At 35.4% G+C, this 26,769-nt stretch overlaps 1 protein-coding gene across 3 annotated transcripts in view; it reads right to left on the bottom strand.

Annotated features, from left to right (window-relative positions):
• DCDC1 (doublecortin domain containing 1) overlaps positions 1-26,769 on the bottom strand; it is a 96,488-nt gene that overhangs the window by 12,861 nt on the left and 56,858 nt on the right. Inside the window, exons 5-7 of one of the 3 annotated variants that reach the window (XM_076002056.1) lie at positions 22,326-22,528; positions 10,418-10,511; positions 6,602-7,051 (exon numbers count right to left, since the gene is read on the bottom strand). In XM_076002056.1, coding sequence (XP_075858171.1) covers positions 7,041-7,051; positions 10,418-10,511; positions 22,326-22,528 — 308 coding nt within the window. In that variant the 3' untranslated portion in view covers positions 6,602-7,040. Of the gene's footprint in view, positions 1-6,601; positions 7,052-10,409; positions 10,512-22,325; positions 22,529-26,769 lie in introns of those variants that run through there. The other 2 variants (XM_076002054.1, XM_076002055.1) reach the window with 2 other exon arrangements.

Genomic DNA, 26,769 nt, shown 5'->3' with positions numbered 1-26,769 from the left:
AGCTGCTAAATTTTGGGGTAGTTTGTTACACAGCAATATATAACTAATACATATTTTGGATAAGAGATGATGTAGTATATTCCATTATTATTCAAAATAGTTGCTGCCCCTTTCTGAAAATTATACTTCCCACCTATTCAAATCAGATTTAGCCATGTAACTTGCAATGCTTTTCCCATGGAAGGGTTATACATCCTCACACTGTTGAATTAAGGAGATGGCATGTGCCTTGCTTTGACATATACTAGTGCAGCTATAGTCAATCCACAAAGACATGTAGCATGAGTAAAAAATGCCTTTGTATAAGGCACTGAGAGTTCTATAGCAAAATACCACACTAAGAGTTTTGGATTCACATATTACCACAAATAACATAATATATCCTGACACACAAATCACTGAACTTTGAATAGATGGAGAATAGGAAGATCATTCCAAATGGACATAAAATGGCATAAACAAAGGTAAGGAACCTGGGCACCAAACAAGTCACTGCACTATCTGGAACATGAAAGGACTTATCTAGTTATCTAGCTACAACAAAAGGCCCATGTTGTGAGTTACAGGTGATTGGATGGACTGGGTAAGATTACATAATGAAGGTTCTTGAATGTCAAGATACAGAGTATGGAGATTATACTGACATGTAAAGTTTTGAGCTAAAATAAAAATTAAGGGATATTTTAGGGAGATTACTTCTTGATAATGCAAAGCACTAAGATTTAGGAATAGAGTTTAGATGTCTAACCAGTGAAAAAAGAATATATGACGATATTTGTGAAGTACAAATAGCTAACTGCATTTGGTATGTATAGCCATAGTAATGCTGCTCAACAACCACCTCAAAACTCAATGGTATAAAACAATAAGCATGTATTTAGTTCATGAGTCTGCAAATCAGCCTAGTGATTCTGCTGGTCTTGGCTGGACTTGCTCACATGTCTTGGAATCAACTGGCTGTCAACTGAGCTAGGGTGACCTTGGCTGTGACAACTAGGGCAAATCAGTTCTGCTCTACTTGTCTTTTATTTTTTTTTTAATAATTTATTAAGATGAAATTCACATAACATAAAACCAACCATTTTAAAGTGAACAACTCAGTGGCATTTAGTAGATTCAAAATATGCAACCACTACCTCTATACAGTTCCAAAACATTCCCATTTTAATGTGTAAAACCACTTACACATTAAGCAGTCTCTCCCCAGATCCCTATTCCCCCAGGTCTTGGCATATACCAATCTGCATTCTGTCTCTCTACTATTCTGTCTCTCTACATTCATTCACTTTGGATGTTTCAAATAAATGGAATCATACAAATTATAACCTTTTGTGTCTGGCTTCTTACGGTAAGCATAATATTTCCAAGCTCATCCACACTGTAGCATTATCAGTACTTCATTCCTTCTCATGGCTGAATAACATCTATCCTGTTTATACCGCAATTTGTTTCTATAGTCATCCATTCATGGACATTTGGCTTCCACTTTTTAACTATCATGTATAGTGCTGTTATAATATATATATTGGCTATTATATATATTGCATATTAAACTATAAAACTTTATAAAAATTAAAAACATGAATACCTGTTTTTAATTCTTAAGTATAAATATCTAGAAGCGTAAATGCAGAGCCTTGCATGTATACTTAGGAGTAGAATTGCAGGGCCATGTGATAATTCTGTTTATCTTTTGGAAGAACTGCCAAATTGTTCTCCAAAGTGGCTGCAGCATTTTTCATTTCCAAGAATGTATGAGGGTTCCAATTTCTCCACTTCCTCACCAACACTTGTTATTTTGTGTGTGTATGTGTGTGCATGTGTTTTATTATACCCATCCTAGTATATGTGAAATGCTACTTCATTGTGGTTTTGCTTTGCATTTCCCTAATAAGTAAGGATGTTGCCATTTGTATATCTTCTTCAGAAAAATGTCTGTCTATTCAGGTCATTTGCCCATTTTTTTTTTTTTTTTTTGAGACAGAGTCTCACTTTGTTGCCCAGGCTAGAGTGAGTGCCCTGGCGTCAGCCTAGCTTACAGCAACCTCAAACTCCTGGGCTCAAGCGATCCTCCTGCCTCAGCCTCCCAAGTAGCTGGGACTACAGGCATGCGCCACCATGCTCGGCTAATTTTTTCTATATATATATTAGTTGGCCAATTAATTTATTTCTATTTATAGTAGAGACGGGCTCTCGCTCTTGCTCAGGCTGGTTTCGAACTCCTGACCTTGAGCAATCCGCCCGCCTCAGCCTCCCAGAGTGCTAGGATTACAGGCGTGAGCCACCACGCCCAGCCATTTGCCCATTTTTTAATTGAGTTGTTTGTCTTTATGTTTCTGAGCATAAGAGTTCTTTTTTTTTAAACCCTCTCGATGCAACCTCCACCCCCACCCTAGGACATTTTAGTCTTGGTATAAGGGGAGGCCCAAGTCATTGCAAAACACCTGGAAAATAGCCCACCCTGGCAGCAGATATGAAAAAGAGAAACAGAGATCCTGAAGGCCAGGTACAGGAGGTAAATTCAAGTCTAACTATTCTTAAAGAGGTTAATATAAAAGGAAAAAATATTTCATTTGTTACAAAATCAGAAACAGTAACTGGGGCCCAGTGAAACCTAACAGAAGAATAAAAATAGGATCTTGGTGAGTAGACTTAGAACAATCACTCAGAGGAGATAGAATCCTGAATACTTTGAAGAATTGGTATTCACATTACAAATAAATTTGTAGTAAGCAATAGGGGAATCTCTTTTGAGGACAGGACAATTACACAAAGAATTTACAAAATCTGGACAAACTGGAGAGGAAGATTAGCATAAAATACTTAAGAAAAAGTATTAGATGATCTCTAAAAATTTATGGGCCTAAGATTAAGGAAAGTCAATGGCAAGATGAATTATATTACAGGGGATCCATGAAGAACAATAATATATCAAGGAGTCCATATCTGAATTAGATGTTAGACTGTCGGGGAGTGCATCCTGAGTAGGATTATTTAACTCAGAGAAGTGAAAATAGGTAAGACTGGTTTGAACAAGAGCTTCTATTGACAAACTTAGAACTTATTGACTTCACATATCTCACTATGAAAGAATCTGCAAGAAAAATATCTAGAGACATATATTAGAAAAATACAGGTATGGAACAGAAAACAAAGGAAAAATAAAAGAAAGAAAGTACCCAACTATGGCAAACAACACTAACCCTAAGCATCTTAGAAAAGGGAACTTTTCTGAAAGAAACAGGTATAACAGTAGTGGCAAATGCCAGAGGCAAATATTAAATATTGCAGAAAATGAAGTGACAGAGAAACATTAACTCAAGACCAGGAGCATTCAAACCCTGAGGAAATACCATGTCTTGTCTCTGGCAGTAGTGTTGGTCCTCACTGGGGTCTTACGTAATAAGCCTCAGAAACATAAATAGCTGCTTCAGCTTGGAAATCCACCAAAAGTTTTCTCCAATTGGAACTAATGTGGAGATGAGGGGGAAGTTGTCCCCTGAAGTAGGTTTCTTAGCTTAAATAATTCCATAAGCAGAGGCTCTCACAGCAGCATTGTGATCCAGGATTGAAAACACCACTCCTAAAAGAAGGTGGATGCTATACCCCTAGACAGTGACCACCCTCAGCTCTACATGGGATCCAGAAGCACAGACTCAGAAAAAATCAAGAATATTAAGATATCTGTAATACTTTAAAAAGGAAAAACGATACCTCAAATACATCTTTTTGACTGGTGCTGTCACCAATGCAAATTTCCAAATGTTGCAAGAATAGAACTCTTTTAGAACCCTCTTTGAGAATAATATTAACAGTAATAATGATGATAGTTAATTTTATACAACGTTTACCAAGGGTCAGATACTTGTTCTAAGGACTCTACATATAATTCATTTAATCCTTACAACAACCTATCAAGGTAAACAATATAATTCCTATTTTAGAGTTAAGGAAACTGACTCTCCAAGAAGATAAGTAACCTGACCAAGGTTATACAGTAAGTAGCATAACTGGAATTTGAATTCTGGTTCTAAAATCAGAGCACTTAACCAACATTTTAGGTAATCTCTTTGAAACACGAGACAGTGTGCACTGGTCAATTTTTCCATCAAGATACTGTAAATACATGATGCCATAATTAATGCCTTAGTAGGAGATTGCTTCTCAGCAAATTATATCACAGGTCATAGACCCTGGTCAACAGCATAGACTGACTGGCATCTTGGAAATACTGATATGAAGAACATTTTCTCTTCCTGCCTTCCTTCACATAGTCTCTGCTATGGTCTTTGGCAACAGTCAGTCATGTGGGTCTAGATTATGCCAAATATAGGGTCCTAGAAACATTATTTTGCATGAAATAGACACATTTACTTGGACTGGTTACTGTTTTCAATGTGCTGAGTGTGGTGTTGATGTTTGATAATCATTTTGTTTGGTTGGAAGCAAGGCACATGAAAATGTTGGCATAGACCTAATTCAACTTCTGAGGTCCTGAGGGATGACACCCACTCCAGGAGCCCAGACGGTAACTGCTGGAGACATCCCAGCTCAAATCAGGCATCCAGAAGCCATCTGGCTAACACTGGGAAGAATAAAAATTAGAACTTTAATTTCTTTTCACTTAAACTTGAGGAGTTTGAACTTTGATTGAATTTTAACTCACAAAAGTAAGCTAAATTGATTTTGAAATTCAATTCTGTATGGACTTAATTCTGGATTTTAATTTCTTTGGACTTTTATTCTTTGAATTTTAATTTCTCCACAAAAGTTGATAATGGGCAAAGGTCAACATTCTAATTTGGGGTGTCTGTATCTTATTGGAATTTTATGATTGAAATATGTTAATTCTATATTTAATCTCACTATCAAATCTCTAAGAACATGTCAGAAAATATATAGCTATTTTGGACAGTTTTACTGGGCATAACTTGTGGTGGAAAATGGAATAGAAAGTGAATATTTGGTGTGTCACAGAATGGCCTTGGAGTCAATTTAACTAATGTACTATTCTAACTCACTTCAGAACCACTAGGGTAAATGTAATACTACCCACTATGATCTAGAAGGATCCACAAAGGAGCAGAGCATGGTTATTGGACTAGCAGCCTCATAAAGGTCCTAAGAGACTGAGGATCTCTTCTTCCCTCAAGAGAGTGAGTGACTCCTCTGGTTCACTGTAATGCAATAATTAAGACAAAGAAATTTAGACATCAAATTTGTGGGATTTTAGGATGAATGGGGGTGTTATCAAACAACTCCCTCAAAATTGGATACTATCTACATCTGTCTGCTACTGTTAAATGCTTCTATAACATCAAATAGCTCATATAAGATTAGTGAATAGGGGAATAATGTCAAAATAATATGGAAGTTTGAGTAATGAATATATGCTTTTTCCTAAGAAAAAGAAACCAAAAGAGTAGGAATAAAATTCTGTCCTTTAGCAGTCTAAAAAGCCCTTAGCTTGGCTGCTGTACTGGAGTTCCCATCCCAGAAAGGTGCACCCCTGGCCTTACATGACTCACTGACTGTGGGAGTTTTATTTCCTCCTGTGTTATTCTTAAAAGAAGCCCCACTGCCTCGAACTTCCACTTCACTTCCATCTGCATTGTCTCACACGCTATTACTCTTGTGCAGCTTTAACATTCTCTGAAGCAGCACTCTAAGATGCTTGCCCAGGCTGTTTACATTATCTGTTAAGTTAATTATTATTTTAGCTACTGTTGTGGTTTTAAAGGTGATTTTGAATAGTCTTCCTCAACCTTATTTTTACCATAACTGTTATTTTGGTGGTTGTGATTTTGCAGAATGCATTTATCAAGCATACAGTCAGCCCTCTCTATCTGCAGGTCCCACATCCCTACATTCAAACAAGCTCAGATGGAAAATATTCAAAAAATAAAAAATAACACAACAATACAAATTTTAAAAATAATACACTGTAACAATTCTTTACATAGCATTTACATTGTATTAGGTATTTTAAGTAATCTAGAGATGATTTAAAGTACACATGAGGATATACATAGGTTATATGCAAATACTACTCTGGTTTATATAAGGGACTTGAGCATCCATGGATTTTGGTATGGAGGATCCTGTAATCAATCCTCCACAGATACCAAGGAATAGCTGTATTATGTACTAGCACGTTGACCATCTAAGGAATACAGTATCTACACAAAGTAGTTATATTCTTCTACTATAGAAAGGATAGCTCTACATAGGAGTCATAACAAAATAACTTTTCCATGTGAACCAACATAAGTTTCCTTATTAAAATCTTTTACGGTTTAGAAATCTAAACCTGATAAGTTTTTCAAAGGTTTTACTAGATTTTTCAAAGCAAAAGTAGTTTAATGTCATGTCAAAGTGCTCATTTCTCATAGGGCAGGAGGAAATTTGAAACTATATCTAATTCCAAAAAAGAAGCAACAGGACAAAAATTTTTACTTTGTGTATTTGTTGCTTTTAGTCCTTTGTACAATTACACTTCTAATCTGTGTTTATAAGTATAAATTAATTTCCATGATCTTAACATTGGACAATATTAAATGATTTTTTCTTACCTGATTCAAAGCAAGCAAAAAAGTCATACATCAAATCAAGAGTATCAGTGTTGATTTATTTAAATTAAAAGATAGCCTTCACATAATACTTGACCTTTCCCAAGTTGAGGTTCAAAAGGAAGACCATCAAACATAAAAATTTAGGGATCTCAATCATTTGATGCACAAAATTGTAATAACAAACAAAGAAAAAAGAAATTTAAAAACCTAATGTTAAGTGACTAGGGTGCTATAGACTGGAAGTTCCTCCAACAGGATTAGCTCTTTTAAGTATTTTAAGTCCAGTGAACTTGTAATGCTTCCACAGGTTAGTAGCTGCATAGGCTAATTTCAGCTGGCATGTGCTTTTATAAGTATGCAAAAACACAGGGCAAGGCATGCATTAAAATGGGATAATAGCACATTTCTGGAACATGTGAAGCATGAGGAATGATGATGCCTCTGGCATCCATGAAGTATGCCTCAGAGTCAGTGATTTTCTGTTTTGATAAGTAATTCTGTTATACTGTATTTGGGATAGAGGAAAATCAACTTTCGAAATATAAATCTTTCATCTTAATCAAGGTTCTTTATAGTTTCAATTCTATCAGTTTACTCGAATATAATTTTTAATTCCAGGTGGCCTGGAAATAATTCAAGGCTAAATAGGGTCTTAAAAAATGTGTTGATTATTTTTTTATTAATGCAAATTTAAAAGTAATTATAAAATACTGTCGATCATAAGGAAAATGTTATCTAGTACAATGGAAGAGGTGACAAAAATGCAAGAAAGGAAGAAATCAACTTTAAGAATAATACTCTTACCACCCCCAAAAAAGACCAAAGGAAGAATTCCTTGCATTACATATGCTTTACAGGTAAATAACTTTATCTAATCCTTCTAGATAAAGGGTGGGCATCTATAGGAGGTTTGAAATCATCAGAAGGAAACTCTTACTAAAATGACAAATAATTATCATATCTTATAGAAACATTAAAAATGGCAAGAAAAATATACTTTCTAAATATGCATATTATAATCCTTAGCCAAAAAATTTGAGTTACAAATCATAAGTATCAAAATGTTACAGTTTTTAATAAGTATTAATTAAGTATGATAAGTCAAGGAAATAGTCTGCTTTTATACAGTACAAGTGAGAAAATTGAGAAAAAAAATTGAAATATATAGTGTAGCCACACCCAAAATCACTCTGGTTGTCTAAACCTAGTCCTGCAGCTAAAGGCATGTTATTTATTATCTTGGCCCTCCTCAAACATGGAGTTACAGTTTAGATGAAGTGATAGGATCATCCCAATAGCATATTTAAATTCACAAATGTGGAATTCATGGTATTTTTGTTCTTAGGTACTAACAAAACAGAACCTTTAGAGATATTATGTGGATATCTCATCTTTTGACAAGATATACAATGAAATTGTTTTAAAGCACATTTCATAACATTTTTTGTCTGAACATGAGTTCATTTTAATAGTGTAACATTGGAAGCAACTGAATGTGTAAGAGTAGACAGTTTAACTCATTCACGCTATTATGAGTGTCAAATTACATCCCAGGCACTGTGCTAATTACTACTATTATAACAAAGTTAGTCTCTGTTCTTGCCCTCATGTATGTTACATTCTGGTCAAAAGACAGATCATGTGGGAGAGTGATATAAAATTATATCATACATCCAAGTACTAGTTATTGAGTGTATTATGGTCTCTATTCCTAGAAGTTTGTAGCTTGACTGGAGAGGTGCACACACACAAAGAGTAACAAAGTAATAAAAAAATTACAGCCTATATTGAATGTATTAGGAAAACAAATACAATGCTGTGATAGATGAGGGGCTAGGTGAGCAAGAGAGAGAGAGACAGAGAAAGAGAAAGAAGGAGAGAGAAAGCAAGAGAGAAAGAGAACACAAAGTACAATGGTTAAAAGTGCTGATCCTGGAGCTAGACTGCCTACGTTTGAATCCCAACTCTACCACTTGCTAGTTGTGTGACCTTCAACAAATTACCTAACTTTTGTGTATCTCAGTTACTGCAGTAAATAGGAACTGAAACCTTTACTAAAGATTCTTGAAAAGCAAAGTTCAAAATAGGAGAGAGAAGTATCAGGAGAAGAAACTCGAGTTTCATCTATGGCTGGAGACAAAAGAGTGGAACACATTGCCTAACATTAGCATGAAAACCATCCTTGTTTTCTTTTTTTAATACTCTAAATAATTAACATAGTTTCTAAGCAATTAATATGGTTTTTCTAAGAAGTAAGTGAGTTAATATTTGTGATGAGTTTAGAATAGTGCCTGGCCCAGAATAAATACTATGTACTAGCAGAATTGATAAATCAAGTACCTAGTATGTGATTTTTTCTATTGTCAAATTAATTCCAAATCTGACAATTCCATGATAAAGGATGTATACTTGGAGTGACAATGATGTGCTGGAGCCAGTTCCTACTAGTCCATGAAAACTAATTGTTCTCATCTCTTCCCCAAACTCTGCTTTCAGTGACTTAAAACATTCCCCCCCTACAACTCTATATTCAATGCTAACTTGAGATCAGCCAAGGTAGGAGCATTTATACCATGAAATTAGTAATTTAGTAGAGTAAGGGGTTGTTGGAGTTCTTCCTAGTGCTTCCAAACTCATCTATATCTAATGTGATATATTTGTGACATTTCTTAACTTTTGAATAACCTCTAGAAGTTGACCAAAACATTTTTTAAATCTCTATCTGATCATACAGTAGCACAATTTCTCATTTTTCTCTTTAGAAAGCTGTATCTTATACAAATTAGCTATTAAAATTAAAACTACAGTGAGATATCATCTTAACCCAGTAAGAATGGCCATTATTAAAAAGTCAGAAAATAATTGATATTGACATGGATGCAGTGAAAAGGGAACTCTTATATACTGTTGGTAGGAATGCAAATGAGTATAACCTCTAGGGAAAAGAGTATAGAGGTTTCTCAGAGAACTAAAAGTAGACCCATCATTTGATCTAGCTATCTCAATACTGGGTATCTACATGAAGGAAAAGAAGTCATTATATCAAAAAGACACATGCATTCATGTTTATTGCAGCACAATTCACAATTGCAAAGATACAGAATCAACCTAAGTGCCCACCAACCAATGAGTAGATAAAGAAAATGTGGTATATATATATTTATACCATGGAATACTACTCAGCCATAAAAAAGAATTCAATTATGTTTTTTGCAATAACTTGGATAGAACTGGATACCATTACTCTAAGTAACTCTGGAACAAAAAACTAAATACTATATGTTCTCATTTATAAGTGGCAGCTAAGCTATGGCTACACAGAGGCATACAGAGTTGGTATAAAATGGATATTGGAGACTCAAAAACAGGGTAGGATAAGATGGGAATGAGGGATAAAAATTATCTATTGGGTACAATGCACATTTTTTGGGTGATGGATACACTAAAAGCCCAGACTTCACTACTACGCAATGCATTCATGTAACTGAAAACCATTTGTACCCCTAAATCTATTGGAATAAAATAAAAACTCAAAAAAAATAAGAAAAAGAAATTGGCTATTAAATTATAAAAATGGATTAATTACTTTTATTTAATTAGTTATGCTTTCCTAAGATTAAAATGCCCATCAATTTTTTTAAAAATCCAAACTTACACTAAAATAAAAGATTCCTAAAACCTTAAAGCCCTTTCATGATTTCCCTTTGTATAAGAATATCATATATATCCATGTTATAAACTCTGCTTTATTATATGTTTCCTTTTAAATGTTTAAAGTAAAAACAGAATTATACAAATGTCTTTCAAAATGTTATCACTTGGTTTACAAAATATTGGCTACTTACCTTTTGAAATATCTTCAATTTTTCTGCCATACAAATCATAAAGGTATCTGGCTGGCGAATTTAGATTCATTCTCATTGTACAAGTATCTAAAACCTACACAGGATAAATAATTTATTATGGTAAGTTCTGGTTAAATTGAATATACATTTAAAGTCCTTTCTATACTATATAGCTATTAAAATTATATTATAAAATAAAACTTAATAAAATTTATAAAATTTTCTAATATATGAAATGAAAAAGCAGTTAAAAGTGTTGGATCCCAACTGTACTTTAAAACAAACACACACACACACACACACACACACACATAAGCATTGACAAGAAAGAGAAAAAGAAAGAAAATTAGTGGTTACCCATTCTTTAATAAATGATAGAATTTTAGAACTCTGAGAGAGTTTTATATTATTCTTGCTTCTTTGTATATTTTCCATTTATTTTATAATGTAAAGATATTATTATTATTTTTTTTTTTTGAGACAGTCTCACTCTGTTGCCCCGGCTAGCGTCAGCCTAGCTCACAGCAACCTCAAACTCCTGTGCTCAAGCAATCCTCCTGCCTCAGCCTCCTGAGTAGCTGGAACTACAGGCATATGCCACCATGCCCGGCTAATTTTTTCTATTTTGGTAGAGACGGGGTCTCACTCTTGCTCAGGCTGGTCTCGAACTCCTGCGCTCAAACCATCTGCAAGCCTTAGCCTCCCAGAGTGCTAGGATTATAGGCATGAGCCACTGCGCCCAGCCGGATATTACTTTTTAAATTAGATTTTAAGGTACTTTTTTAGCTTTTAAATTCTTTCCAAATATCCTAAAATAAATTGTAAATATAGTCTGATCACTGCTCACCTTAATAACTAAAAACTGGACTTAATAATTATGTGTCAAGGTTTTCCAAGAGTATGAGTTTCAATGACTTTACCACTAATGGTTTCTAATATGCTCTTTTTTCAATATTTTTATATCTTGACCTGTTCTTGTTATTTTACATGTATCTCTTTGAACTTTCTGTGACAGTCATCTTTCTAACTTCAGGGAAGATTTAAACATGCATGAGTTGGAAAGAAAGTTCTACTTGTGAAGTGAGGAAAATTGAAGGAACAGAGGGGTTGGGGAAGTCTCAGGTAATCTGAGGCAGGTTGTTACTAGGTTTTCAGAAGTGATTCCCAAAACATGAAACTCACTATATTTATCTAAAATTAAAAAAGATATGCCAAATCCAAGTTGAAAGCATTCTGTCATTCATTTTTACTACTCATAGCTATAATATTGCTTTCCCATAACCAGAACTATTACTGAAGGACAATGTTAATTATATGATTATCAATATAGTAAAAAGAACATCTTTCAATTGCTTAAACCATCTTTCAATTGCTGATATTACCCCATCTCCATTTTTGCCTACTTATATGTCTACTTTATAATTGGAGCCCATAATCCTAGTGCTATCTCAACCAGTTCATTTGTCTTGTGACAATGGACATATTTAAAGAGTTAATGTTTATACAGAGGAGAGTTGTACTTTCAGTCTAGAGAACAACTTTCAAACACTGTGACTGATTTTGTTTATCTACTTGCTGTATCAAAAGATGTGTTGAATTTTAAACAGCAAATATTTAGCAGACAAATTTAATTTAACAAATTGGCCTTTATTGGGCTATCTAAATCAGAGGTTCTCAGTCTTTACTCCAATCCATGACTAATAATGTTCCCATGTGCCATACTTCCATGGGCATTCACAAGGTTGTATGGGTCTTCTGCACACTAGCCACAATCCCAAGTGTTGGGCAATTCTTCAGAAACTATGTATTGCTGCTGTTTTTCTCGAAATCAAGAAAGCATACTTGTTCATTATTAATAACATTATGGGAATAATTTTGAACTCTTTAATTTATGAGGAAAAGATCATTCACAACATCAATGTTTTACCTAGTTAAATAACACAGTATTCTCAATGTACTTTACAAGTGACTGTAAACACTGTCAAGTAGAACAAGTCCATGGACCTCTACTCTGCCTATTTGGAGTGTATAAATGCAAGAGTTCATGTCCTGACAAATGCCATGCATGTGTCTTCATAATAATGCTCCCTAACTTGAAATAGTTGCTCTAATATCACTGTTCCTATCTTTCTCCAGCCCTCTTGCCCATGTGTAAGGTAATAACCCTGTGACTCTCTAAATGTTTCTCTCCCTGCCATCTCTTCCACTCCCTTGGATCAATTTCTTTAGTGACTATTGCACACAAGTTTACCTAGGACTACCATCGGATGGATTGAAACCTTTACTAAAGATGCTTGAAAAGCAGTGTTTAAAATATAAGAGAGGGCCGGGCGCGGTGGCTCACGCCTGTAATCCTAGCACTCTGGGAGGCCGAGGCGGGCGGATCGCTCAAGGTCAGGAGTTCGAAACCAGCCTGAGCGAGACCCCGTCTCTACCAAAAATAGAAAGAAATTAATTGACCAACTAAAAATATGTACAAAAAATTAGCCGGGCATGGTGGCGCATGCCTGTAGTCCCAGCTACTCGGGAGGCTGAGGCAGTAGGATCGCTGAGCCCAGGAGATCGAGGTTGCTGTGAGCCAGGCTGACGCCACGGCACTCACTCTAGCCTGGGCAACAAAGTGAGACTCTGTCAAAAAATAAAATAAAATAAAATAAAATAAAATAAAATAAAATAAAATAAAATAAAATAAAATAAAATAAAATAAAATAAAATAAAATAAAATATAAGAGAAAAGTAGCAGGAAAACAAACGAGTTTTGTCTGTGGCTTGAAACAGAAAAGCAGAGTGGAACACATTGACTGACAATGGCAAGAAATCCATCCTGTTTTTCTTTTTTGATACTCCAAGTAATTAACAGTTTGTGTCTGACTAGCAGAATCCTCATATTGGTCACTTTCTTCCATGTGACTTTGTGCCCAAAGATTATGTTTTTACATAATCTTTGCCACCACCACCACTCTCACTATCAGAAATACTCAAGGGTGACAATTCAGTATAAATTCCTCCTTAGCCAAACATCTCTGAATACTATTAAGACTCTACAGTTGGTCCCACAGACACTAAGCAAGAGATAGTCTCCTCTTTACATTCCCCAAATTCTTTTCCTTTCCATTCTTTATGTTCAGTTCTCAATTTCTTCATATTATAAAGCTATTACTGTATTTATTTATAAGTACAATGAACTCCTTTGGTACAAATTATATTACCTAGTTACTAGTGAAAGTTCAAATATCTAAATAGCCTCCATATACTTTAACAATTAAACTAAGTGAAAATATGAACTATTTGAAAATAGTCCCATTTACTTCAACCAAAAGTTCACTTTTTTTTTTTAGACAGGGTCTCACTTTGTCATCCAGGCTGGAAGTGCAGTGATGCAATCATAGCTCATTACAGCCTTGAACTCTTGCGCTCAAGGTATCCTTCCACCTCAGCCTCCCAATTAGCTGGGACTACAGGCACATGCACCATGCCAGGCTATTTTAAAAATTTTTTTTAGAGATTGGATCTTGCTATGTTGCCCGGGCTGGTCTTGAACTCCTGGCCACAAGAGATCCTCCTGCCTCAGTCACCCAAAGTGCTGGGATTAGCAGGTGTAAGCCACCAGACCCAGCCATATATTCTTTCCAACATTGCTGCCTCCAAGTCTTTAAAAAATCTAATAACTCCACTTTATAAATCAAAAATTTCTCTTTTCATTTAACTAAAACATCATTAAAAATGTTTGTACAAGCCAAGTTTTAAGAATTAAATGTGTTTAAAAACTTACATTAGAGGCCGGGCGCGGTGGCTCACGCCTGTAATCCTAGCACTCTGGGAGGCCGAGGCGGGCGGATTGCTCAAGGTCAGGAGTTCAAAACCAGCCTGAGCGAGACCCCGTCTCTACCATAAAAATAGAAAGAAATTAATTGGCCAACTAATATATATATAAAAATCAGCCGGGCATGGTGGCTCGTGCCTGTAGTCCCAGCTACTCGGGAGGCTGAGGCAGGAGGATCGCTTGAGCCCAGGAGTTTGAGGTTGCTGTGAGCTAGGCTGACGCCACGGCACTCACTCTAGCCTAGGCAAGAAAGCGAGACTCTGTCTCAAAAAAAAAAAACAAAAAAAAAAAAACTTACATTAGAAAATCAGATACCAAAAATTAGTAATACATCAACACTCATTCCTTCCTACTTGCAGAATGAAAAATCCTTGCAGTGTTTAAGCAATGCCATTCTTTAGTAATCATTTTCTCACAGTAAATTATCAATGGTATGAATTAGTATCAATGTAAGTCTCTGTCAAAAGCCCTGAAATGAAGCTTCTACTTGTAAGGTAATTCACATAGTTCATAATGAAAAATACTTAATGGTGCCATCTTGCTGTAATATTAAGGTTAATTAAAATAGCATTTCTACTAATCTGTACCTGTTAAGCTTAAAATAATTACTTACACAACTCACATTTTGTTAATTCCTTACAGCTTAGGTTATGGAGAACTCTTCTGATACTAAAATTTAAAATCATTATGCTGTAAAACTCGAATCTTCTTGACACACACTTGGGAAAAGATATTCCACAATATTTTCAGTTTAATCTACCGTTTACTGTTCTGGGAATCACCTCTACTCCCAGGCACATCTGGTACAGAGTTTTCAGCTCATGGAATGGCCACCACATAAGTGATATGGTTACGTAGTCTACCACTTTGGGGTTGCCACTACCTCAGTTCAATTGGTTCTATTTTTAGTTTCCATTTATCTTGGAATTGTTTTTATTTAATTACTTGAACATATTTATAATAGATTTTTAAATGTCTTTTTCTGTTCACTTTATTTTGGGGTCTGTTTCTATTGATCAATTTTTCTCCTATATATAAATTATCTTTTCTAGAATCTTCATGAATGCCTCACAATTTCAACAAGATCTCTCCCCTTCCACCAGTCAGAATGCAAATGCCACTCTATCCTGCACATACTCCCATAGTCACTTGCCTTTTACATCCTAATTAGCTGTTCTTTCCCTAGTAGCTATTTGTGCCAGGCCTTGTGGAGTTCACTCAATGCATAAGCAACTTAATAATCAGCCAAAGACACAAGGGGATGCTTATGCAAACTTTGGGTATATTCCACAAACAGCTCTCTCTTTTGTGGCATTGCTGTGCAAATTTCTAGCCACTTTAGCCTCTCAGAACTTCTATGTCTTTCTCTTCAGCTTATTGAGACCACTGTACTTCTCTTGTATATTTATTCTCTCTCTCTCTCTCTCTCTCTCTCTCTCTCTCTCTCTCTCTCTCTCTCTCTCTCTCTCTCCTACAGTCCAAAAATTGCCTCCAGGTATAATGATGGGGTAAATTGTAGGACTCACTTCAACTTTCCCTGTTCTCTCAAGCATTATATCTGGTACTTCTTGTTGTCTAATATCTAAAAATAGTTATCTTATATATTTTACACAGGTTTTCAGTTGTTGAGAATTAAGTGACTAGTCTGATACTAGTTACTGTTGATATGACTGGAAATAGATGTCTTATGTTTTTAAATTTTATTTATATGTTAAATCATTCTTAACTGAGGGCACATTATGAATTAAAATATAAGAAAAAGTATACTCATGGTAGTTTTGAATAATGAAAAAAATATTGCTCTTTTCTATCACTCCTAGCCTGGAGTGCAGTGGCAGGATCATAGCTCACTGTAACCTCGAACTCCTGGGTTCAAGCGATCCTCCTGCCTCAGCCTCCTGAATCCCTACTGGGACTACAGGCCCGAGCTACCACACAAATATTCCTCTTAAAATCAGAGAATGGGTTCTAGTCATAGCTATCCCAAATAATCCACTTTGACTTTTTTTTTTTTTTTTTTGGGACAGAGTCTCACTCTGTTGCCTGGGCTATAGTGCCATGGTGTTAGCCTAGCTTACAGCAACCTCAAACTCCTGGGCTCAAGCGATCCTTCTGCCTCAGCCTCCCAAGTAGTTGGGACTATAGCCATGCACCACCATGCCTGGCTAATTTTTTCTATATATAGTTTTAGTTGGCCAATTAATTTCTATTTTTTTTTTTTTTTAGTAGAGATGGGGGTCTCATTCTTGCTTAGGCTGGTTTCAAACTCCTGACCTTGAGTGATCCTCCTGCCTCGGCCTCCCAGAGTGCTAGGATCCAAATAATCCACTTTGAATATAGCAGTTAACTTCTTAACATCTCAGATTTCTGAGTTGTTTCACTAGATCAGGGGTCCTCAAACTATGGCCCCGCGGGCTACATGGGGCCTGCGGAGGACATTTATCCGCCCCGCCTGGTGTTTTGCCGCTGCTGCCTGTCCTGCTTAGCAGCCTAGTCCCAGGCCCACAATGCGAATGTGTGGAATGTGCGCCACACTCTCCAATGGCCCTCCAACGGTCTGAGGGACAGTGAACTGGCCCCCTGTTTAAAAAGTTTGAGGACCCCTGCACTAGCTGATTTTATAAAAATCTGTGATTCTAATGTCCAGAAACTAGATTAAGTTCATCAAAGATACTTTAATGGTAAATTATATATGAAGACCAAACTAAGAAACCCTTCAATTTAGCCATTAATTTTATCTGTTCTTAGCAATTAAAATGTACTAAAAATATGAAATGTATACATAAAAACTATTAAATAACTTTAATACAAAAACAGAAATAAATTTTACCTTTTCAGGTTTAATATCATGTTTATGTTTTAACCTGCCCATAAATAATATTAAGAACTGTCCTTAACTATCATCATTAAAGTAAATAAATATTTAGGCTGAAAGTTCTCATTTTTTTTTTTTTTTTTTTTGAGACAGAGTCTCACTTTTTGTTGCCCAGGCTAGAGTGAGTGCCGTGGCGTCAGCCTAGCTCACAGCAACCTCAAACTCCTGGGCTCAAGCGATCCTCCTGCCTCAGCCTCCCGAGTAGCTGGGACTACAGGCATGCACCACCATGCCCGGCTAATTTTTTGTATATATACTTTTAGTTGGTCAATTAATTTCTTTCTATTTTTTTAGTAGAGACGGGGTCTCGCTCAGGCTGGTTTCGAACTCCCTACCTTGAGCAATCCGCCCGCCTCGGCCTCCCAGAGTGCTAGGATTACAGGCGTGAGCCACCGCGCCCGGCCTCTCATTTGTTTTTATTTCCATTAAGGAAATTCACATTTTTGTTTTTCTAGGATTTTATTCAAGAAAAAAATGTGTACTACTAAACACTTACAATGTTCTAAAATAACCCAATTGTATAACTGTAGAAATTCACATTAAGAGCAGACAGTTGGCTATTCATAGCCTCTTGACTATATCATCAAATTCCATATTTTTTTTAAAAAATCTGCTTTTATGTTTTTAATCACATATTAATTCGTTATGTAAAAAAGTTAGACTAATTTTTACATAATAATAATATCAATGGACTTTTCCTCATATTTCACAAAAAGCTCTTTAAAGAAGTTCCAACATACTAATTATGCATGACCTCCCCTGTCGAAATCCATGTAGAGCATCCTTAATCAAATTTCATTACTCCAGGTGCTCCTTTTTTAATTTCTTAAAATGTTCTTAAAATTATTTTACCCAAACATTGAGAAAATCTCTGCCGGTATAGTTACTGATTTGTGTGTGAACATTCCACAATCTTACACTATTTATGTGAAAATATTGTATTTTTTCAATTGAATTGGGCCTTTCTTAAACTTGAAAATTTTTTTTCTTTTTTTTTTTTTTTGGTTTAGGCATATTGAGTTATTTTGCAAATTAACGAATGGTAAAAAATCATAGAAGTCTGGATTTTCCACTGGTTTAAAGGCATCTGATAAAGTCTATTATTTACTTGTACCCTGATAGTTATATACGAGTAATTTCTTCAATATGTATGTGGTTTTTCAGTAATAATAGGGAAAAGTAATTATGATGAAATATGTTTACATACAAAAAGGAAAGGAGTATTTATTTTTTCTAAACCAGATTTGCTACACATAGATTACTCACTTTCTGACAATTTTTAGATGTTTCCCATTTCCTGATTACTGAACTTCTTACACTCATTCTAATCTATCAACTAGTTATCTAATTTCTTGCAACCTCTTTTTTCTGTCTCACAAGTTATTTTCTTTCTCTTAAATCACATGAGATGTATAGGAGAACAAGCAAAAAAGAAGTCTATGAAGATTTCCATCAATTAATAAGTTTGAAGTTTTACAACACTGGAACAAGAGTTCTTAAACTTTAGTGAGACTAAGAATCAGTTGGAGACACTTGTTGAAATTCAGATTCCTAGGCACCATGCTTAGTGATTCCTCAATAGGCTTGAAGTGGGGTTCCAGAGTCTGAATTTTTAACACAAAGCCTAGAAGATTCTGATGCAGATGTTCTGTGGACCATACTTTGCCTGCAGTTAAGTATATGAGGCTTCCAGGTGATAGAAGAAAGTATTCTGTTCTCATTCAAATAACCTAACACTGTTTTCCAAATTACAGTGTATAAATTCCAAGAGACCAGGTAAAATGATCAATTGAGATAGGAAGAAAATATGAGACTTTTCAGACTGAGAAGATACCCTGAGTATCCAGCACATCTTGGAAAATTTGGAACACTCTCAATAAAGAGATGATTCTAAATGTTTCATCCTTTGTGTCACTTACAAATGATAAATAATCAGTAAGTATCAGGCTTCTCAACAGCAACACTAGAAATAAGAATCAATGGAGCAATACCTTTAATATTTGTAGGAAAACATTACTTCCCAAGATCTCAAAACATTTACCTTCCATGTTCTCTTTTTTGAGAAGCATCTAGACAGGGGCCCTCAAACTTTTTAAACAGGGGGCCAGTTCACTGTCCCTCAGACCGTTGGAGGGCTATACTATAGTTAAAAAAAATCTATGAACAAATTCCTATGCACACTGCACATATCTGATTTTGAAATAAAAAACAAATGGGCAAAAACACCTGCATGTGGCCTACAGGCTACAGTTTGAGGACGCCTGCTCTAGAATATGTGCACAATAGAGTAAATAATACAGGCAAACTAAGGAAGTAGGAAAAAGCCATCCAACACCGGAAAGGGGGAACAATAATCCCCAGGGATGGTGAAGAGAGATCCCAGGATAGAGGTCATAGAGAACAACCAGTTCAAACTGGAGGAAGAAGACAGGGGTCTTTTTGTTTCATTCATTTCATTATCTTTTTCATCATTTTCTTCACCACTATAATTGCATGTTAGTAACAGTATATGGAAAACCAAAGAAAAACAAATAATAAATAATTATTAACTGTTGAGAATAAAAAACATTTTTCATGAAGGAAATGATATCCTGGATAATAATATAATCCACACGGCTTAATACCACTTCTCTGACAATGAATCCAAGAGATGTATTGGGCAACAATAAAACTTATCCACTACAGTGCTAACCTTAAAGCATCTATCCATAGCAGACATTTTCCATTTCCCATTCATTTGGTATCTTATACCCACAAATTTTTCTTAATACCTTTTTTGAATATACCCATGAATATACATTTAGACTATACCCTATAGCAGCAAGTGCCATGTGATTATTAAAGCCATGTCAAGTCATTCTGAAACCATCAGATTCAAATTTCAAAGGGATGTGCTATAGTTCTGGTATTCCAGAGTTTTGTGAAGAAATATATCATTTTCACCCTCATATCAAACTTAATTACTTTCTAAAATAAATAAGTGGATTTCCTTCTGATTTTCCACTGATGATTAAAATACAGTCATTCCCCCTCAGATCTATTCTGAGTGCATAAAGGACTTTCATGCTTTAACTACCTGATTTTGCCACACATCCTCAATAATTCTCTCCTTACTCTAATGCAATAACCTTCACCATATTAGAGTCCTTTACATTCTACTTCAGTTTTATATTACTTTGTAGTAATCTAAAAATAGCTAACATTCCTAATATTTTATCATAAAAGGGAAAATAATTTGTGTTTCTCCTATGACTATGCTACTTCCTTATTTCCATTGCTGATTTGATATTTAATCTACAAATAGGGCATTATCCTATGATTATCAACAAAGCTTCCAAAATTTAAATTTTATTTACAAAATAATTAGCTAGTTCTCTTTTTCTCTTCCGAAAAGTTCTTATCAACACCCAAGATCAGCATTTTGTTACCTACTATCTTACCTCATAAGGTGATATTCAGGCAAATATTACAAATACATTTACTACTATATCATGTTCTATGGTGAGTTTCATAAATTATGAAAATTCTTTAAATTCTACAAATTGTAAAAAGAAAAAATAAGCGAAAGACTGCCTTGATCATTCAGTTTTAAATAAATTGCTCTCTAGAGACAAAAAGCAAAATAGCAGTGACATTTTTATTTATACTCAACCTTTCATCTGAGAACATATAATCTGTAAGAGTAACTATTACCCCAATTTTACCATTGAGGCATAGAATTACAAAGATTGAACTGAAGTGAACTCAAGAGGTTATCTAACCTAGCTTCTATAGACAAGAATGACTGCATTTTAACAATCCAAGCAATATGTCCATCTTCCCTATTTTTCAAAATCTCCAAGGAAGATGTCACAACTTGTCTTAGCAATTTGCTCTGGTGTGTAATATCCCTCATTTTACTCATAATACAAATCTGCAGAGAAGAAGGAAACAAAACCCAGGATTCTTAGCTCCTTGGTAAATGTTCTTACCCAGTAGTGGTTATAAAACAACCATAAAAATAAGTAAATTAAGAAATATATATTTTGATAAAATTTCTAATATCTAGTCAACTATTCACCTGTTCCAAGCAACATGCAATTTGAAATAGTCTGGTATAACAAAATTATTTTGATTTTGATTTTATAATAACTGTTTCCCATTAGGAGGAAAAGTAATTTCTATTAGATGTATATTATGAGTCTTAAAGATCAGAATAGAAAACATTTACTGGAAATTTTATGTGTGCCAGGCATTAGACTCCATGCATAATAATATCACACTGAATCTTCACAGCAAATCTATGAAATAGGCACTATTGTTATCCCCATTTTTTAGATGAAGAAATTGAGGCTCAGGGAAACTAAGTTGTCCAAGGTCTCATGGCTAGTGAATGGTGAAGCCAAGATGCAAACCTACATATTTGGTTATGTTTTACTGTCTCTCTCATACATGCCTAATAAATTTTAGTTACTATATAATTATTACGCTGCTTTAAGATTGGTTGAAAAATCCTTATCTGTGCTATCACATTGGGGATCGAGAAAAAAAAAGTCCTTATCTGTAAGAAAAAGTGTATATTTTTCAAATTCTCATTAATCCTCCATACTTTTTAATATCAAAGATGATCTGGAAATTACAAGTACCTTCTAAAAAACCATGTATTTATATGATAAGTAATACTTCAAATTTTGTTTTTATAAAGTTTGTATGATTGTTTCATGATTTTTCTCAGGCCCATCCAGATTTGTTTTCAAAAATTTATATGAATGCTGAATTTTATCAAATTTATATCAAACTGAATTTTAGTTATTTTGGACTTTGATAATTCTTCTGAGGAGCAAGGGAGCTTTTAGGTCTCATTACTATTCTAAAAGAAAACAGGCAGATTTAAGATTTGATGCAAAGTTAGACTGGCTTCCATCTAAATATCTTATAAAATATTATAACTAATTAGAATGTTTTCTCCAGTATAAACATAACTTTTTATTAGGTAAATGGCCAACTAGGTTAGCCAAATAATTCCCTGGAATATTGTTGCTTTGCTAAGGTAATTTATGGTGTTAGTGTAATAATCAGACTTGTAATCAGGTACATTTTTTAGTTCTATATAATGCCTTCTTAATATTTCAGTTATCAGTTGACATTGATATTTAGAAGGACAAAACACATTTCAAAAGCTACAAAAATTTGAAATTTAATTCATACTTCAATATTTAATACAAAATTACCTTTTTCATTGTTTCCTTTCCCACTGTAATCTCATGCCCATCCTGCCCCATGCCATTTTTAAAGAACAGAATTCGGACTGAGGTCTTCTCAGTAAGTTTCTTCATTCTAGTAGAAAGAACAGGCTTGGTTTTCCGTCTTTTGACAGTAGGAAGCATCAACCCATTCATTGTCCAAGTTACTTTCTTCATTAACAACAGATGGTCTAGAAGATATTTTTTTTAAAGTCAAGTCAATATTTGGCTTCAAAATTTAAAATGGACACATCATGCTTCCCTCCCCCTATTACCTGTATGATATACACTGGCCAGTCTCCATTTAGATGCTGGTTTTCTGAAATGCTACCACCAGCTTCCCACTAACCGTGACATAAGCTGTAGCAAGCTGTCTGCTCTGATAGCCTGCATAAATCATCATTTCTGAAGGGAACAGATGTTCAGGGTATGAAAGAGTAATACCACAATTTAGTCCTAATTAAAATTCACCTTAGCATGCCTCTATCAGTGATCAGATGCACACAGCTGAAAGGGTCCATTGCAAAGGTCCAGTGTCCTTTGCTTACTATTGAACAACATGGGTCCTGAACTTCTGTGTTCTTTACGGTTGGGAAACACTTTTTTTCCTCTCTAATATGGTTTATTATCCATGTTGCTTTAAAGGTGATGACCTCCAAATGGTGACCCTACACTATAACTCTTCTATGACTAGGATGAAGGTGCCTTCTAGGACATCTCTGGTGAGAGATTTAAACTATTTGACTAAAGTGAAAAACAGTTTTTCATTAACAGTTTACTTTAACCTACACATTTTCAAATCTGTGTGCAGGAATTTAAGTTTCAAAGCTCACACTAATACTAATGGGAGTGCAACTAAATTACTGTATATGACTTTGAAAATGTTAGATAAGAGCAGGAGTGCAGTATATTGCATACTAAGTTGCTGTCAGCATTCTTTTCTCTTTAAGAGGTTTTGTTTCATAAATAAATAATTTTCACCTGAGTTGCTTATTTTATTTGTGCATACAATTTATTTTAGATGTTTTCTTCTCATAAAAATTACAAAATACAATGATCCCTCCCTCATCTGCTCTTATTTGTTCTAATGAAAGAAACATAATTTTATTTACCTATAACTGTAAATAGCTACATTTATTTGTTTGCCCAAACTTCCAAATAACCCTTCTGTGTTAGCACTTTTGAAAAAAGCTTGGTCTCTTTGACCTAGAAATGGTGCTTTACATAAAATCTGCTAATATTAACATGAAACATCAACCGGTAGTAGTAAATCATCTTCAAGTTTCAGAATGGCTATATCACATGTTCAAAAAAACACCTCTGTTCTCTCTCTCTCTCTCTGGGTCACCCACACACATATACACACATACAAACATATGTACTGTGGGCAGAAAGAGGAGCAAAACTTGCAGAGTAAATTAAAACCTGATTATAAGGCTACAGATGTAATGAGGCTTCAAAAAGAAAAAATATTTTTAACAGAAATTAGTTACTGTATTTTTTTATTTTGTAATCTGAAATTGATAGGAATTAGAATTAGAAAAATGAGCTCTAAGTTAATAAGTTCATATATATCCAAAAGATCCTCAAGCAGGTGGCTAAAAAATAAATTAAAAAATAAACAAAAATTTAATATATCCAAAACATATTTAATATATCCAAACATGTACATACATGTTCACAGAAGCACTATTCACAATAGCCAAAATGTGGTACAATATGTATTCATATAATGGAATATTATTCAGGCACAAAAAGGAATGAGGTACTGATACTTGCTACAATATGGATGAACCTTGAAAACATTATACTAAGTAAAAGAAGCCAGACATAAAAGGGGGCATATTGTAGAATTCCATTTACATGAAATATCCAGAATAGGTAAAGGATGATTGCCAGGAGCAGAGAGGACGGGCGAATGGAGAGAAACTTAACGAGTAAGGGGTTTTATTTTGGAATGATAGAAATATTTTGGAACTAGATAGAGGTGATGGTATATAACATTGTGAGTATACTAAATGCTACTGAATTGTTCACTTTGATATTATTAATTTTACATTATGTAAACTTCATCTCAATAAATACAGAAGAAAGAAAGAAGTCTCATGGTCTCTGAAAATAAAAAAAACACCTCTCACTAGAAAAAAAAAGCTAACAAATTTTTGCAGTTTAATGGGAGTTTACACACAATCTGGATGCCCCCAGATGCTTTGAATAGTGTAAAGCAGGCGTCCTCAAACTATGGCCTGCGGGCCACATGGGGCCCACCGAGGACATTTATCCAGTCCGTGGGGCATTTTTGCCGCCGCTGCCTGTCTTGCTTAGCAGCCTAGTCCCAGGCCCACGGTGCGCATGTGTGGAATGTGCGCCACACTCTCTAATGGCCCTCCAACGGTCTGGGGGACAGTGAACTGGCCCCCTGTTTAAAAAGTTTGAGGATGCCTGGTGTAAAGGGTATAAACTCTACCTTCAAACTAGGTTTGAATCCCAGCTCTGTTTTGTAGTGACCCTAGATGCTTTATACTGTCTTGAATTTCAGATTTTTCATCTACAAGATCTCTAGTGGACATCACTCCACCACCTGCTGAGGATTAAATATCTTGTATGTAAATGTACCTAACATACTGAAGTTATACCATAAATGTTAGCTATTTCACCTACCTCCCTGAAATCCTATTATTTATTATGGAGCTCTAGAATATATTAATTGTTACATTAGCCAGGGATCAACCAGGAAAACAATCTACTCAGAATATCTGAGCAAAGTGCACTGACTGCAGGAAATTGGTCACGTAAGTGATGGAAAGGATAAGCAGCAACCAAAGGATGGGGAAGCAATCCAGAGATTTGCAATAGTAAAAACCCACTCCTACCAAGGCCCAGATTTAGAGACTCTTACCCATAAAGAGTTTTCCCCTTTGATTACTTCAATGATGGCTGGAACTAGGGTGAAGGGGAGTGAAGGGCCAATGAGATAAAATTTAAGGAAGCCTGAGCAGGGCTATCACACAACCCTTGGAGCTGGTGCCTCCTCAAATTTTGTCTCATATGTTTCACTCACCCCACCCTGGTGTTCACTGTCTCCTCTATATACAGAACTCCTTAATTTCACTAAAACAGTGCTTACTATTAGCCAGACACTGTTTATTTATTAGTTCATTTTGTCCTCTCAATAACTTTATGAGATAGGTAATATTTTCCTTATTTACAGGTGAGGAAACTGAGGCACATAGGAGCTAACTTCCCCTAGATCTTGCAGCTGGTATACAGTGGTCCTGAATATGAATTTATTTATTTATATTTTATTTTATTTTATTTATTTATTTTTTTGAGACAGGGTCTTGCTTTGTTGCCCAGGCTAGAGTGAGTGCAGTGGTGTCAGTCTAGCTCACAGCAACCTCAAACTCCTGGGCTCAAGCAATCCTGCTGCCTCAGCCTCCCGAGTAGCTGGGACTACAGGCATGCACCACCATGCCCGGCTAATTTTTTCTCTATATATTAGTTAGCCAATTAATTTCTTTCTATTTATAGTAGAGACGGGGTCTTGCTCTTGCTCAGGCTGGTTTTGAACTCCTGACCTCAAACAATCCGCCCGCCTCAGCCTCCCAGAGTGCTAGGATTACAGGTGTGAGCCACCGCGCCCGGCCTGAATATGAATTTAGTTCAAGAAACTGTGCGCCTAATCACTATACTATCTGCCTCCACCATAAATGTTCTGCCATTATCTCAAATTAAATATGACTAAAGCAAAATTTAATATCTTTCTGCACAAATGGACTTACCCTTCACAGTTTTGTTTTGTTTTGTTTTGGATTTTTGTTGTTGTTTTGACACAGCGTCTCACTCTGTTGCCCAGTCTAGACTGCAGTGGAGTCATCATAGCTAATTGCAACCTCAAACTCCTGAGCTCATGTGATCCTCCTCCAGGTGCACATCACCATGCCCAGTTAATTTTTAAAATTGTTTTTGTGGAGACAGGGTCTTGCTTTCCCAGGCTGGTCTTGAACTCCAGGTTTCAAGCAATCCTCCCACTTCTGCCTCCCAAAATGTTAAGATTACAGGCATGAGCCACCATGCTGGGTCCCTCCATAGTTCTTATCTCTATCATTATTTCCACTTCTTTCACAGTTATCTATTGTCTCAGGGAGAACTTGAATTCTTACTGCTTATTCATTTCTCCTCAACCAATTGCTCATTCATTCAATGATATTTATTGAGTGTTCACACATCAAGGCACTAAGGTGACAGCTGTGAAGGGACAGGGCTACTTGTACAGCTCACAGCCTCTTCAGGAGAGACTGACAATGGAAGGCCCTCTGAAAAGATGATGTCTGAATCGAGAGGCCTGCATGATAAGAAGTTAGTTTTGAAAATCTGGGGAAAGAGTATTCCAGGCAGAATGAAAACCAAGTACAAAGTCTCTGAGGTGAGA

Source organism: Microcebus murinus, chromosome 4 (assembly GCF_040939455.1).
Source record: "Microcebus murinus isolate Inina chromosome 4, M.murinus_Inina_mat1.0, whole genome shotgun sequence".
NCBI lineage: Eukaryota > Metazoa > Chordata > Mammalia > Primates > Cheirogaleidae > Microcebus > Microcebus murinus.
This window is presented reverse-complemented; position numbering and strand designations above follow the sequence as displayed.